General features: G+C 47.7%; 1 protein-coding gene across 2 annotated transcripts in view; it reads left to right on the forward strand.

The window, feature by feature from the left end:
- The window catches only part of POMT1 (protein O-mannosyltransferase 1), a 46,175-nt gene extending 35,906 nt beyond the window's left edge, over positions 1-10,269 (forward strand). For both annotated transcript variants that reach the window (XM_069237087.1, XM_069237086.1), the window contains 6 exons: positions 458-578; positions 849-946; positions 2,824-2,937; positions 5,495-5,621; positions 6,280-6,457; positions 7,229-10,269. In XM_069237087.1, the coding sequence (XP_069093188.1) occupies positions 458-578; positions 849-946; positions 2,824-2,937; positions 5,495-5,621; positions 6,280-6,457; positions 7,229-7,403 (813 nt within the window). In that variant the 3' untranslated portion in view covers positions 7,404-10,269. The remainder of the gene's footprint in view (positions 1-457; positions 579-848; positions 947-2,823; positions 2,938-5,494; positions 5,622-6,279; positions 6,458-7,228) is intronic.
- The last annotated feature ends 2,916 nt before the right edge of the window (positions 10,270-13,185 follow it).

The raw sequence follows: 13,185 nt of genomic DNA on the forward strand, positions 1-13,185 counted from the left end.
TTTCTATTACTGTAGCTGAAAAATATTGCCTTTTTTTGGGCATGCCTACCTTAAATAAAACGAGCGAGGGAGGAAAAAGCATTGCCATTACACATTTGTCAGACTGGTAATAGAATTCTTATTTGCGGTCCTATTTTTCTGTGCTACTCAGCATCTTTAACTGCAGGAAATCGCGCCCCCTCCGAATAAGAATCTGTACTTTGCTAGCACACGGGCCACCTGTCACTCGTGTCCCCTAAAAGTTGTAAGAATTGTCCCTTTCTTCACATAATGTTATTCCCTGTGGCACTGAAGGTGTTGAGATACTCTTGATTTTTGTGATGCATTAGCACTGAGCCCGTCAAAGTATGCCGTTTGCCTTCCTTTATCCCCGCCGCTCTCTGTACTCTGTCGCCTCTGCGAATGGATGCCTGTTGCTGCTGAAAGTGTTAATGTTTTGACCTCTTTGATTTTGCAGCTCAGTGGCTCTGCCTTACCCGACTGGGGATATCGTCAGCTTGAGGTTGTTGGTGACAAGATGTCCAAGGGGTACCATCAGAGTCTTGCCTGGAACGTAGAGGAGCACCGCTATGGGAGAAGTAAAGTCTTTTGTCCCCTTGTGTAGGCACACGGACATCCTGTGACCTACTGGGCTAAACATCTCTTCTTCCGCTACCGGTAGAAGAACTGCTTCTCCGGTTGGGTTAAAGGATGACACTGTTTTAGTCCATTCCTGGGCTTTAATTGAACATGGTTATACTTTCTGGGAGATGTATTGTTTTACTTAAAAACAGTTGGACTAATCTACCAATTGCAATGTCTCCTGTCTAGGAGTGGAGACACAACTCTCCCTTTTCTTTCTTTAACAGGCTATGAGCAGTCGGAGCGGGAGGCAGAACTTCAGTCCCCCACACGTATGGATGTGAGCAGGAACCTCAGCTTTACCGCCAAGTTCATCGAGTTGCAGGTAATGCTTGGGTAACTGGAGGCAGCGGGTCTGTGGTCCCTTAAACTGCCTGCTTGGGTCTCCAAATGCAGTGTGATGTGGAGGGGGCTGTGAGGTGTTTCAGTATGTATGAGTAATCAATATTTCTGATAACATCGTATAGTGGACAGTTTCTTTAAAAAAATGTATTCATGTCATTGGAAAACTTTAGCTACAGGTCTTCTCATCAAAGTTTTGCTGCCTAAAATTTGGGTGGTGTCTGGACTGGCTGAGGCTGTCACATGACAATGGTCAAACTGGCAGCTAAGTGTTTGAGGTGTCCCAGAGATCTTGGGTATGGTTATTTCTTGAAACATCCCTCAAGATAACGGATATCACTGTTGTTGTGGTCCTGGAGTGCTTCGGAGTTGTGTGTGATGAGTATAGATTGCTGTTCTTTGCAGTTAAGAAGTTGCGCAGTGTAGTAGAGGGGACATGGTTGCGCATGTGATCATGGCTACCATCCTTGAGGGGGACTAGATCCTTTGTGTTCTCCAGTTTTAGCTGGATCTGTTAAATAAAACTTGAGCAACTTAGGCCAGGAGACTGGAGAAGGTCTAGTTGCATCCTGAGACAGACTGAAGAGTAGTGCTAAGATGATGGAGCGTTAAGGGATGCAAAGGATGATGAAAGGAGCCGAAGTAAACTAGAGTGATGTCATACCTGACCTACCAACGGTAGAAGTTCCAGTCTAGGGTACTTCCTCAGAAGCCGGGTAATTTCCTCTAGTTTCAGGAGTAGTGGACTGCCTCAGAGGTGGTGGACAGGGCTGCCAGTAGTAACACAGCCACTCCATTGCATCCAATCATTTTCAGGTAATTCAAGGAGGATATGAGGGCGGATTCAGTTCTTTCATGGGCACAGCCCATTTGATGGACGGAGAGCAGATTATTCCCTTGTTTGAGGTCTTTGATCTCAGTGAAGGCAGCTATTTCAATGTGAGATTATTAATGGTAAGATGGGGCATAGCTGGCCAAAGACTGAGTTTGTTCCATTATTTTTTGATAGTCATGTTGGTCACTGTAGTTGTAAAGGGTCTTGTGGGAAGGTGTGCGAGGAAGGGGGTGAGAGGTTGTGGTTGCTTCGGATCATTGGAAGTTTTTCTGGTATTGTCACGAGTCCCACCAGAGCGAAGATGTGCGCTCTAGATGGGTCCATCAGAGTGAAGGTTAGGGGTAGCCTGAGATTGGGTATTGAGAGAAGAGGAAAGATATTTAAAGGTTTGGAATGAATGGAGCGTCCACAGTGAGAAAGGAAGGGGAGAGAAGGATGGAATATATGGCTGGGAGGCGAGGAAGAGGTGGGTTCTGACCTTTCATTATGCTGTGTGATGTGATGTGGTTAGTGTTAGATGTAGCAGAAAGCAGAAAAGCCCAAAGTGCCTGAAAAGAGAAATTGGCGAGCAGATTGCTGGGACGGGGCAGAGGAGACTAGGCAGAGGGTGCAAAAGTGGTTTTAAACTTGTTAGGTGGAGGGGAGGGCAGGGTTTGTGAAGAGGGGACACAACACTTGGATGGCAGAGGAAGGGTTTTTCTTTTTTTAACCAATTATATTATTAAGTATGGCAATGTTGTACAGTGACAATCCTCATGGATGGCAGAGGAAGGTTACAGGAGAAAGTGGGGTAAGGATTAGTCAATGTAGGGTTTATAGGGTAGGTTGGAGAGTGGCTGAGGGGTTAGGGAGAGAAACGAATGGTTGCGGTTTCCATTATAGATGAAGTAAGCCCATAACATAGCAGGTTTCCCTGTCTCTCCCCCCTCCTGCCCCTTTGCAAGCCCATCTTATGGCAGTGTGGGGGCTTGGAGATCACATGCGTCTGTCAGATCCTCTAACCCCCTTCTTGGTGCCCCTTCCAGTGGAAGATGCTGACCCTGAAGAGTGAACAGACTGAGCATAAGTACAGTTCAACCCCCTTTGACTGGATCACTATGGAAACCAGCATTGCCTACTGGCTTCACCCTCAGACCTCGGTGAGTATGTAAGGATCGTTAACGCACATGTCCTGTCCCCACTCCCTTGGGTCCCATCTTTGGCACAGCTACTGGTATTCGGGGGATCACTTACTGCAAAATGTCCACTTGTCTTTGCAATGTTATGTTTGAACTCAAATCTTAGTGCAGCTGATCTACTGCTGTGAATGTTAGCAGCTGTGCAGTAGAATGACCAGTTAACCTGCTGGTCTGAAAACGTCACTAGCTGTGTAGGAGTCGCGCCTACCCAAACAGGTGATCTGAGAACATTGTCAGCTGCACAGATGTCAGATGTCTTACAGCGTGGTGATAGAAAAGCCTTTCAGACATTTCACGGGGTCCATGTTCACAGCACACCAGCAAGCATTCTGCTGGCCATGCTTTGAAACTCAGTACATCTGGGCCTGCCTGGTCGACTTGTTGCTTCCAGGTAATGTGCGTGTCGGAGTGTTTGGTGCAGCGCTTGATCCACCTTCCTTGGAGTGAATGCAGACAACTCTTGCAGCTCAGATCATCTTGAAGGCATCCAAGCTATTTGCAGTTGTAGTTGCCAGTTTCTGCGTTGTTGCTGTCTTCGCTTGCCGCTCTGGGGTTATGGTCAGGAGTCTGCTGCTGGTGTTTAGTCATTGATAGTTGCTGATGGTGCTGCTGCTTGCTTCTGCTGATGTCCCATGCAGCAGTGGCCAGAGTTTGTTGCTGTAAGAGTTGTGTGCAGCAGTCACTGGTCCTTGTATTGCCCGCTTGCCCTTGCTGTTTTCACTTACAGCTTCATGTATTTTTTGTTCCTGCCATCACTTGCTGTAGCCAGCGCCTTTTGCTGTTTCTGATCCTTGCTGTTGTTTGCTGCAAGCTGTGTGAAAGGCTGCTGCGAATGACTAACATTCTGCTTCTTACAATCCTATTTTTTCTTTTTTTTTTTTATCAATTATTTTTATTGAAACAAACAAGGTATGCATAGCATATAGACATCATCGCTTCGGTTAGATTCGTAACACATTACAGTGGTATAATGTGAAGCTCTGGGATGGGTGTACCCCAATGTGATTGATAATATGCTCTTGCTGTGATTCTTAATCCCTATACCCTTCCCATGCTCCCTATATCTTCTTCCATTTTTTGGGACAGCCCCTGCCCGCACAGATTACCTGTTCTGCCCTCTGGCACCAGTCGAGATCAAACTCCCCCTCTGTGGCTGTTTGAGCCTGTGGTTGGCTTTGTTGCCTTTCGCCACTCCAGCGGCCAGTCGTAGCCAAACTCTCTGGGGCATATTTATAAGCCCCTAGCGCCTCCTTGCGCCACAGTATCGTAATTGTTTTTTACATTAATGTGGCCCAAGGAGGCCAAAATCCTCGCACCACATTTACAAAGTGGTGCAATGCATGCATTGCGCCACTTTGTAACCCTTTGCGCTAAATTATGCCTGCGCCAGGCCTAATGTATGCAAAGGGGGCGTTCCCCCATTAGGGTGTGCCAAAACAATGGTGCAAGGAAATCTAAGATTTCCTTGCGTCATTCTTTACGTCACGGGACTTCCATGATTTATAATGGGCCCCCATGTTCTCTGCAGGAGTAGCACCAATATTTAGCGCTACTCCTGCAGAGTACATCAATAGCGTCATGAAAAATGACGCTATTGCCCCCTACCCTGCGCCATCGTGCATCGTATTTTAAATACAGCGCACCATAGGGTGCCTACGTCTTCCTCCCATTTCAACCTGAGCTGGCCCAGCAGATCAGGTGAATTATTCACCAGTTTCTTATATATATCATTGAAATCCTCTTTTCTGGCATAGGTTCTGTTAGGATCCTATCTTCTAATTGTGACACTTCAGGTATTTTCCCCCCCTCTTCTATATGTTCCCGGAGTGTGTGGCCCAGTTGTATGTATCGGTAGCGTTCCGTTTCAGGTAGGCCATAGTCCACCTGAAAATCACTAAAACCTAAAAAAAAGTTTCCCCCTTCAAACATCACTCAGGTGTTTGATTCCTATCAGTTCCCATTTCTGAAAGTCTTGCAGCCCTCCCACTTCTTTAAGTAGGCCGCTGTGCCAAATCAGGGTCATGCCCGTGAGTCTCCCCTTCCAGCCCATGGAATTGTTTGTGTCTTTCCAGGCCCCAACTACCACTTGAGCGTGTTGTGGAAGATTCCCTGTCCTTTTATACAATCCTATTTTCAAAGGGCAACTTGGTTGGGGCTGTCACTGCTACTGGTAGTGTTGTGGTACTTGAAAAATAGGTTCACTTTGCTGTTGTAGAAGCCAGATACAGAGGTCAGCACTGCTTACAGACATCAGCACTGTTCACTGCTACTGTTGTGAAGTGCCAGTATTTGTGTTGCCTGCTCTTACCCGCAGCCCGTGCTGTTGTCAACATCTTGTCCACCAGTGTGGACAGCATGCTACTCTGGGGCCACATCCGGGAGTTGCCGCTTCCAGCATTCACCACTGCTTGCAGCTCCTGGTGCCGCTTGTACCCGTGGACAGGCACAGCTGTCAGCTAGTACACATATGGGATCGCGAAAGAGAAATTATTAGTGAGCGTTCCCTCTTTTTCTCCAGGCTCAGATCCAGCTGCTGGGGAACATAGTGATCTGCTACTCTGCCAACGCGGGGGTCATGTTGTATCTGCTGCTGTTCCTTTGGTACCTGATGAGAAGACAGCGGAAGATTCAAGACCTCTCCGAAGGTAGGGGTGCGGTGAAGATTTGGTGAATGTGACGGTGCACACACTGGCAAGAATGTTGGTTGGCAGGCAGGCAGGTATGCATCCGTGTGTGCTGTACACACACCACCACTGCACTGCAGAAGCAGTATTTCACATACACAGCCTGGCAAACTAGAGGGCAGAATCTACCCAACCCACAATAATTTATCGACCTAGTAAATTAAAATAAATGGTGCATGAAGTGAGCGCTGTCACATCTCGCACAAACTCTGGCAAATATAACAGCAGCAACAAGTTTGCCAAACCATTTCGGCCACATGTCACAAATGTAAGCACTAACATATACCTCTTCAGTGATCTATGCAGGTCCGCCTGTAATGGTTACCAACCCTGAGAGCTAGAAGGTCACACAAGTGGCTGCTGTGCCTTATACTACTACTCGATTACGACAACACCCATTGCCCACCACATCTCACATGCAGACACCTTGTACTGGGGTGCCAGACCTCTGTCATTTGCGCACTCGGTCAAGCAAGGGAGCATAGGTGCAGACAGCATCCCAGTAAGTGCTGCAGTATACCGTCTCATTGCTCAAACACACACCTCTCTCTATCTCAGACTCTCATTCTCTCTCTCTCTGACTGCCTCTCACATGCCCTCATTTGTGTTCTTTGTGCAGATTCCTGGCAGACCTGGACGGTGGCAGGCGCTCTCCTCCTGGGGGGCTGGGTGGTAAATTACCTGCCCTTTTTTCTGATGGAGAAGACCCTTTTCCTGTACCATTACCTCCCGGCATACACGTTCCAGGTCATCCTTCTACCCATCGTACTCCAGCACACGTATGATCACTTGCTGAGGTATGCAGAGCTCAGCACCTGCTCTAGGCTTTAGAGGCTAGCAGTTCTGTGAAGCTTTCTGTACTGGCAGTGTACTGGCTGAGCTGTGTGTGTGGGTCCCGCCAGCAGAAAACCAACCAGCCTGTGTGACAGATGAGGACTGAGAAACTGGCAGGACTGTGGGAGTTACAATATTACAAGACACTGGCAGGGCTGTGAGTTACAGTACTGCAAGACACTGGCAGGACTGTGAGTTACAGTACTGCAAGACACTGGCAGGACTGTGGGAGTTACAATATTACAAGACACTGGCAGGACTGTGAGAGTTACAGCACTGCAAGGCACTGGCAGGACTGTGAGAGTTACAGTACTGCAATAGAAGCAGCTTTGGACCAGGACTGAGAGCCGTTGGCAGAGCTGTATGCGGGTGACTGGTGAATTAGCCAGTGGCAATGCATCTCAAGACTGGTGCACCTGCAGTTTTGTGTGCGGCTTTTAGTATTGTAAATGCCAGAGCCGCTGCATAGAGACAGCGGGAGATCGTACAGTGTTACAATAGCCTTTTCTTGGTAGAGCTCTGTGTGGGCCCTTGTACTGGAATAAACAGATAAGGCTTAAAGGGCATTGACAGGGGAGTGGGTGGCAGGGGGTGCTGCATGTCAGGACCGGCTGTGATGAAGCTGTGCATAGAAAACATTTTGCCAACCGGTGTTGTAGTATGCGTAGCCTGACAGAACCAACTTGTCTGTGTCGTGAAATGTGAATTTTCTCATCGTTTTGCATCTCCTGCAGTACTCCGGCCCTAAAGACCGCCTTCTGCTGTGTAGTGACTGCATGGTTCTCCTCGGTGTACATGGTGTACCAGACATTCAGCCCCCTGACATACGGCCAGCCAGCCCTACCTGCCTCCGAGCTGGGTGCCCTGCGATGGAAGGAGAGCTGGGACATCCTGATCCGTAAGCATTAGCGGAGAACTCTCTTGTCTTGAACATTGTGCACAATCCCTGCAAGTGTGGAGGACAGCTTAAGTGCCTTAGATGCCACTAATGATAAAGGGAGATGAGGTGCCTGGCCACATCATCTTACAGACGCGGCATCTGTTACATAGCACTGTTCTGCGCAGTAGCTAACCTCTGTGAAGGATGATTCCTTCGAGAAGGGTCCATGTTACGATTTCTGCAGTGAAATGTGTTCGCATTATTCAGCTGCCTATAGTCAAGTGAGTGATGGACCTCGAGAAGACACTTCAAGTAGTCAAGTGAGCGATGGAGCTCGAGTAGACACTTCAAGTAGTCAAGTGAGCGATGGACCTCGAGTAGACACTTCAAATAGTCAAGTGAGTGATGGACCTAGAGAAGACACGTCTTGAGGAGCAGAGGTCTGGTGCTGCCTTCTTAACCATGGACTGACATCTGTAGAAGAGTAAAGAACGATGAAATCTCAGCGTACGGTGGAAAACCCAACTAACATTACACTTTGGCAAGCCCTTCTTCTCTAGAGTTATGGTTTCTTTTTGGTCACAAGTAGCAGGAACTCATCATATGAAATTTTCAGAATACTACACAGGTGATGAAATAGCAGATACACACACTCCAGAACTGTCAGTGTTGTAATGCAGGGCATTAAATTGTGTGTCCACACCAGAATGGATAAATAACATGGTGGCTGTAACCAAGGGCTTGGCTTTTTGACTAAGTGAGGGATAAAGAAAGGATACAGTGACTTTTCTTCACCAGAGTTCAAGGCTTCTCAGAAAGCAGAAGTTTACATCTGGCTTCCTTGAAGTGCCTGGCGTGCCAGGGGATGATGTCATATGGGCATGAGAAACTATTTTCTGAAAGATTACACTTTTCCGAGTGCAGCGCCACTTTCCCACCACTCCTTAGAACCCCCTACCGCCACCACGTGTGTGCCGTATTTAAAATACGATGCACCGTGGTGCAGTAGGGGGACAATAGCGTAAATTTTCAAGACGCTAATGATGTACTCTGCAGGAGTAGCGTCAAAATATTGGTGCTACTTCTGCAGAGTACATAGGGCCCCATTCTAAAGAATGCAAGCCCCCTTTTAACGCCTTCTCTTGAGCAGACATTGAAAGTGCCATATAAAATGGTGCAAGGAAATCTCATAGATTTCCTTACACCATTTTTCCAACTCCCCTAAAGAGGGAATGCCCCCTCTGCATACATTATGCCTGGCGCAGGCATAATGTAGCGCAAAGGGTTACAGAGTGACGCAATGCATGCATTGCACCACTCTGTAAATACGGCGTGGGGATTTCGGCATCGTTGGGCCACATTAACATAAAAAATAATGATGTTAATGTGGCACAGGGTGGTGCTTGGGGACTATAAATATGCCCCTTAGTTCTCTATGGCAGTGCTGATTCCGTGGCTGACGCTAGTGGCTTCTTGATTGGAAAAATTGAGTTAATTGACCAGTGAACTATTGGCGAGGTTGTACGGTTTGTTCTCGACACTGAGTCCTGAGGATGGTCTCATGGACCGGCTGGCCACTCTGAGACCGAAATGTCGACGATTCCTCCTCTTCAACTTTACTGAAAGCACCTTTGGGCTGATGTATCCCTGACATCCTGTGGAGGCACCATGCTGTTTTTATGCTGGGGCTGATCATAAATTGTATTATCCGTTAAGAGAAGGTTTTGCCTCTCAATGATCCCTTGACTCATACCAGTGAAACTATGGGGCAGATCTACCAACTGTTTGCGTCAAGACGCAAACCAGTACAAAATGTTTTTTCTATTATTTACTTTCCAGCGTAAAACTTGTTTTGTGCTGGAAAATGACTAAAAGTAACGCAAAGTTGTGCGAGGCACTGCTTTGCATTACTTTGCGTCAAGGGGTCATTACATGGGCATTCCCAAGCAACCGTCCACCCATTTTGACGCAAAATCCTATCTACAAAAAAATGTGCAACAGGGTTTTGCGTCAAAAAAATTAACGCCTTTTTAAAACCAAGCGTTTCTTTTCCTACTTTGCATGCATGCTGCACTGTGCATCACACATACAAAGTAGGAAACGTTTCAGAAGTTGTCTAGGCCTAGTATTTTGTACTGGAAGTGTACCCTTCCAGTACAAATCTTGTGCTAAACTTTGCACACACCCTTGCAATAAGGCGCAAAGGTGTGTGTGTGGTGTACGGTAGCTGAAATCGGCGCAGGCACTAGGGAAAGGTGAGGAGAGCGCTATATCACTGCAGATATGGCGTCTTCTGCTCCTTCCTTCTTGCGCAATGCAGCACAGTTTGTTTGGCTTCTGCGCTGCTGGGAAGGATGGTAGATCTGCCCCTATGTTTATGTTGGATCGTTGCAGGGAGGGGCAACAATGTTGACTACTGAATTGACTTTACTGATCTGATGCAAAATACTAAGGATCATATACCAGTACACTGCCTGCTGCATTTTGTTCATTCCTTAATGCAGTTGATGATATGCTGGATGGATTGAGTCATTAATGTAATAAGCAAACATGAAATAATTCCTCCAGGAACACTGCACTTTTTACATTGTTAATACCCAGCCCAAAATGCTCTTTCATTTTCATAACCAGTGTTGTCTGTTCAGCTGATATCCCTGCCAGCCTGAAGAACCCTTCCAGAAGACGGTGGCCTTTGTATTCTGCTGTGCAGATATACCATGTACATATTTTTGCTTTTGCGTTTTTTCTGCTGCCTTAATTGTCACCCTTCAGCACGGGGACTCCAGAACACAATTTCTTTTGTAGTAGAGTTTGCTAGCGAAAAAAAAACCAGATTGATTTGATGTGTTAAATTTGTATTTGTAATTTTGTTGAAATAACTCTGTGAACCTCTGATGGGCCTGACTTCTGGGTGTTTTAAGTCCCTCTTTAGTGTTTCACTTTATGCAAGAGACTGTTAGTATGTGTGCATGTATGTATGTATGTATGTGGTATTTGTAAAGTGCTACCCTAGCCAAAGCCCATCGCAGCGCTGTACAGAGTCAAATTCAAGCATGCAGTCAACGAGTGTTAACAGAGGGAGCTGGATTCTGGGAGCAGAAGGTACTGTTACTGCACTGTGATGTAGTTTTCTTTACAGAGGTGAGTCTTCATCTCTTTCCTAAATTGGAGCAAAGTTAATACTAGCCTGGTGGATACAGGAATGTTGTTCCAAATCTTGAGAGTGTAAATGTAAAAATTGTGGTACAATTTTTTTTTGTCTTTTAGACACTTTAGAATATAATTATATTTTGTACGTTTGCGCCACTTTTGCGTCAAAAAATGACACAAAGGCAGTGCTACCGTTTCATATCTCAAGTCCTTAGGGGCAAATTTACAAGCCCAGTGACGCAGGGCAGCCCAGCAATTGATCTTCCTGCACCAAGGGACAGGGCAGAAATGCACTCTAACTACAAGATAGGGTGCATTTCTGTCCTTTCCCCCGCGCTAATGCACAATGGACTGCCTACCGTGCACCACGGTGTAAGGATGCCTGTGTCGCAGACAGGTTTGTTTCTGTGCAGGAAGGGATACCTTTCTGCACAAAAATAATCCCTGGAGGCTTTTTCCTCTATGTGTGCTGCAGAATGCAGCACACATGGAAAGTGGAAAAAACGAGGAGAAATAAAGATATGTTCGATGGCATCTGTCGCTGTAGATACGCATGTTCTGCAATAGCTCGCCATCTGGTGTTGGGCCGGAGTGTTACAAGTTGTTTTTCTTCGAAGAAGTCTTTCGAGTCACGGGACCGAGTGACTCCTCCTTTTGTCTCCATTGCTCATGGGCGTCGACTCTATCCTCGATTGTTTTTTTTCCGCCATCGGGTTCGGACGTGTTCCTGTCGCTCCGAGTTTCGGAACGGAAAATTAGTTAATTTCAGAAGATTTTCGTCAGTATTGTTGCGTTCGGGATCGGCGTACTTACATTCAACACCGCATCGAAGATCGAAGAGCTCCGGTGCCCTTCGGGGTAGTTTTTCGATCCTCCGTCGGGGCCTGGTCGGCCCGACCGCGTGCTGAAGAACGCCGATGGAACGGACCCCGTTTCGTTTCTGCCCCAAATGCCACAATAAATACCCCTACACAGACCAACACTTGGTCTGCAACCTGTGCCTGTCACCTGAGCACAGCGAAGACACCTGCGAGGCCTGTCGTGCGTTCCGGTCCCGAAAAACACTCCGAGACCGTCGAGCCAGAAGACTTCAGATGGCGTCCGCACCGACAGCCCAACGGGAGTTCGAGGAACAGGAAGAGGAAGGTACCTTCTCGATCCAAGACTCAGACTCCGAAGGATTCGACGATACACAAACCGTGAGTAAGACGTCGAAAACCACACAGAGAAACATTTACAAGGCCCAGGGGACGCCACTGCCACCAGGCCATGGCTCGACCCATAAATTCGGTGACCGACCGTCGGCACCGAAAAAGGCCCAAACAGTGCCGAGGTCGTCCGATTCCGGTCGAGACACCGGCACGCAGCCTTCTCGGGACCGAGAAAGTGCTGGAGACAAGCCTCGACACCGTGATGCCGGTGCGGACACGGCTCGACGCCGAGACAGCGGCACCGAAACAGATCGACGCCGAGAGGTTTTGGCCCCGAAAAGGAAAAAAGTCACCTCGGAGCCGAAAAAACACGCAGACAAAGTTTCGATGCCGAAACAAACTGCAAGCGACCCAGCTTCAGGCTCTTATACAGAAGAGCACTCGCTAACCTCCCAAATGCAGAAGCATAGGTTTGAGGAAGAGCTACAAGCAACTGATGTGGACCATACGCAAAAGCGTATCTTCATTCAGCAGGGGACAGGAAAAATAAGCACCCTTCCCCCCATTAGGAGAAAGAGGAGGTTGGAGTTCCAGACGGAACAAACACCACAACCAAAAGTGGTGAAAAGAGTTACACCACCACCCTCTCCTCCGCCCGTGATTGACGTTTCACCAGCACAAACTCCATCACACTCCCCAGCTCACACCACCATGAGCCAGGGTGACCAAGATCAGGACGCATGGGACCTATACGACGCCCCAGTGTCAGATAACAGTCCGGAGGCATACCCTACAAAGCCATCTCCACCAGAAGACAGCACCGCGTACTCTCAAGTGGTGGCTAGAGCAGCACAATTTCACCACGTAAGCCTCCACTCAGAACAGGTCGAGGATGATTTCTTATTCAACACACTCTCCTCCACCCACAGCTCATACCAAAGCCTGCCTATGCTCCCTGGTATGCTCCGGCACGCAAAAGACATCTTTAAGGAGCCGGTTAAAAGTAGGGCAATCACACCAAGGGTAGAAAAAAAGTATAAGCCGCCTCCTACGGACCCGGTTTTCATCACTACACAGCTGCCACCAGACTCTGTCGTTGTAGGAGCAGCTAGGAAAAGGGCCAACTCCCACACATCTGGAGATGCACCACCCCCAGATAAAGAAAGCCGCAAGTTTGATGCAGCTGGTAAAAGAGTCGCAGCACAAGCTGCAAACCAGTGGCGCATCGAGAACTCCCAGGCACTACTTGCGCGCTATGACAGAGCCCACTGGGACGAGATGCAACATCTCATTGAACATCTGCCCAAGGACTTACAAAATAGGGCAAAACAAGTGGTTGAGGAGGGACAGGCCATCTCCAACAACCAGATCCGCTCCTCCATGGACGCTGCAGATACAGCTGCACGGACAATTAATACATCTGTAACTATCAGAAGGCATGCATGGCTCCGAACGTCTGGATTTAAACCAGAGATTCAACAAGCAGTTCTCAATATGCCTTTTAATGAAA

The sequence above is a fragment of the Pleurodeles waltl genome, chromosome 6 (genome assembly GCF_031143425.1).
Source record: "Pleurodeles waltl isolate 20211129_DDA chromosome 6, aPleWal1.hap1.20221129, whole genome shotgun sequence".
Taxonomy (NCBI): Eukaryota; Metazoa; Chordata; class Amphibia; order Caudata; family Salamandridae; genus Pleurodeles; species Pleurodeles waltl.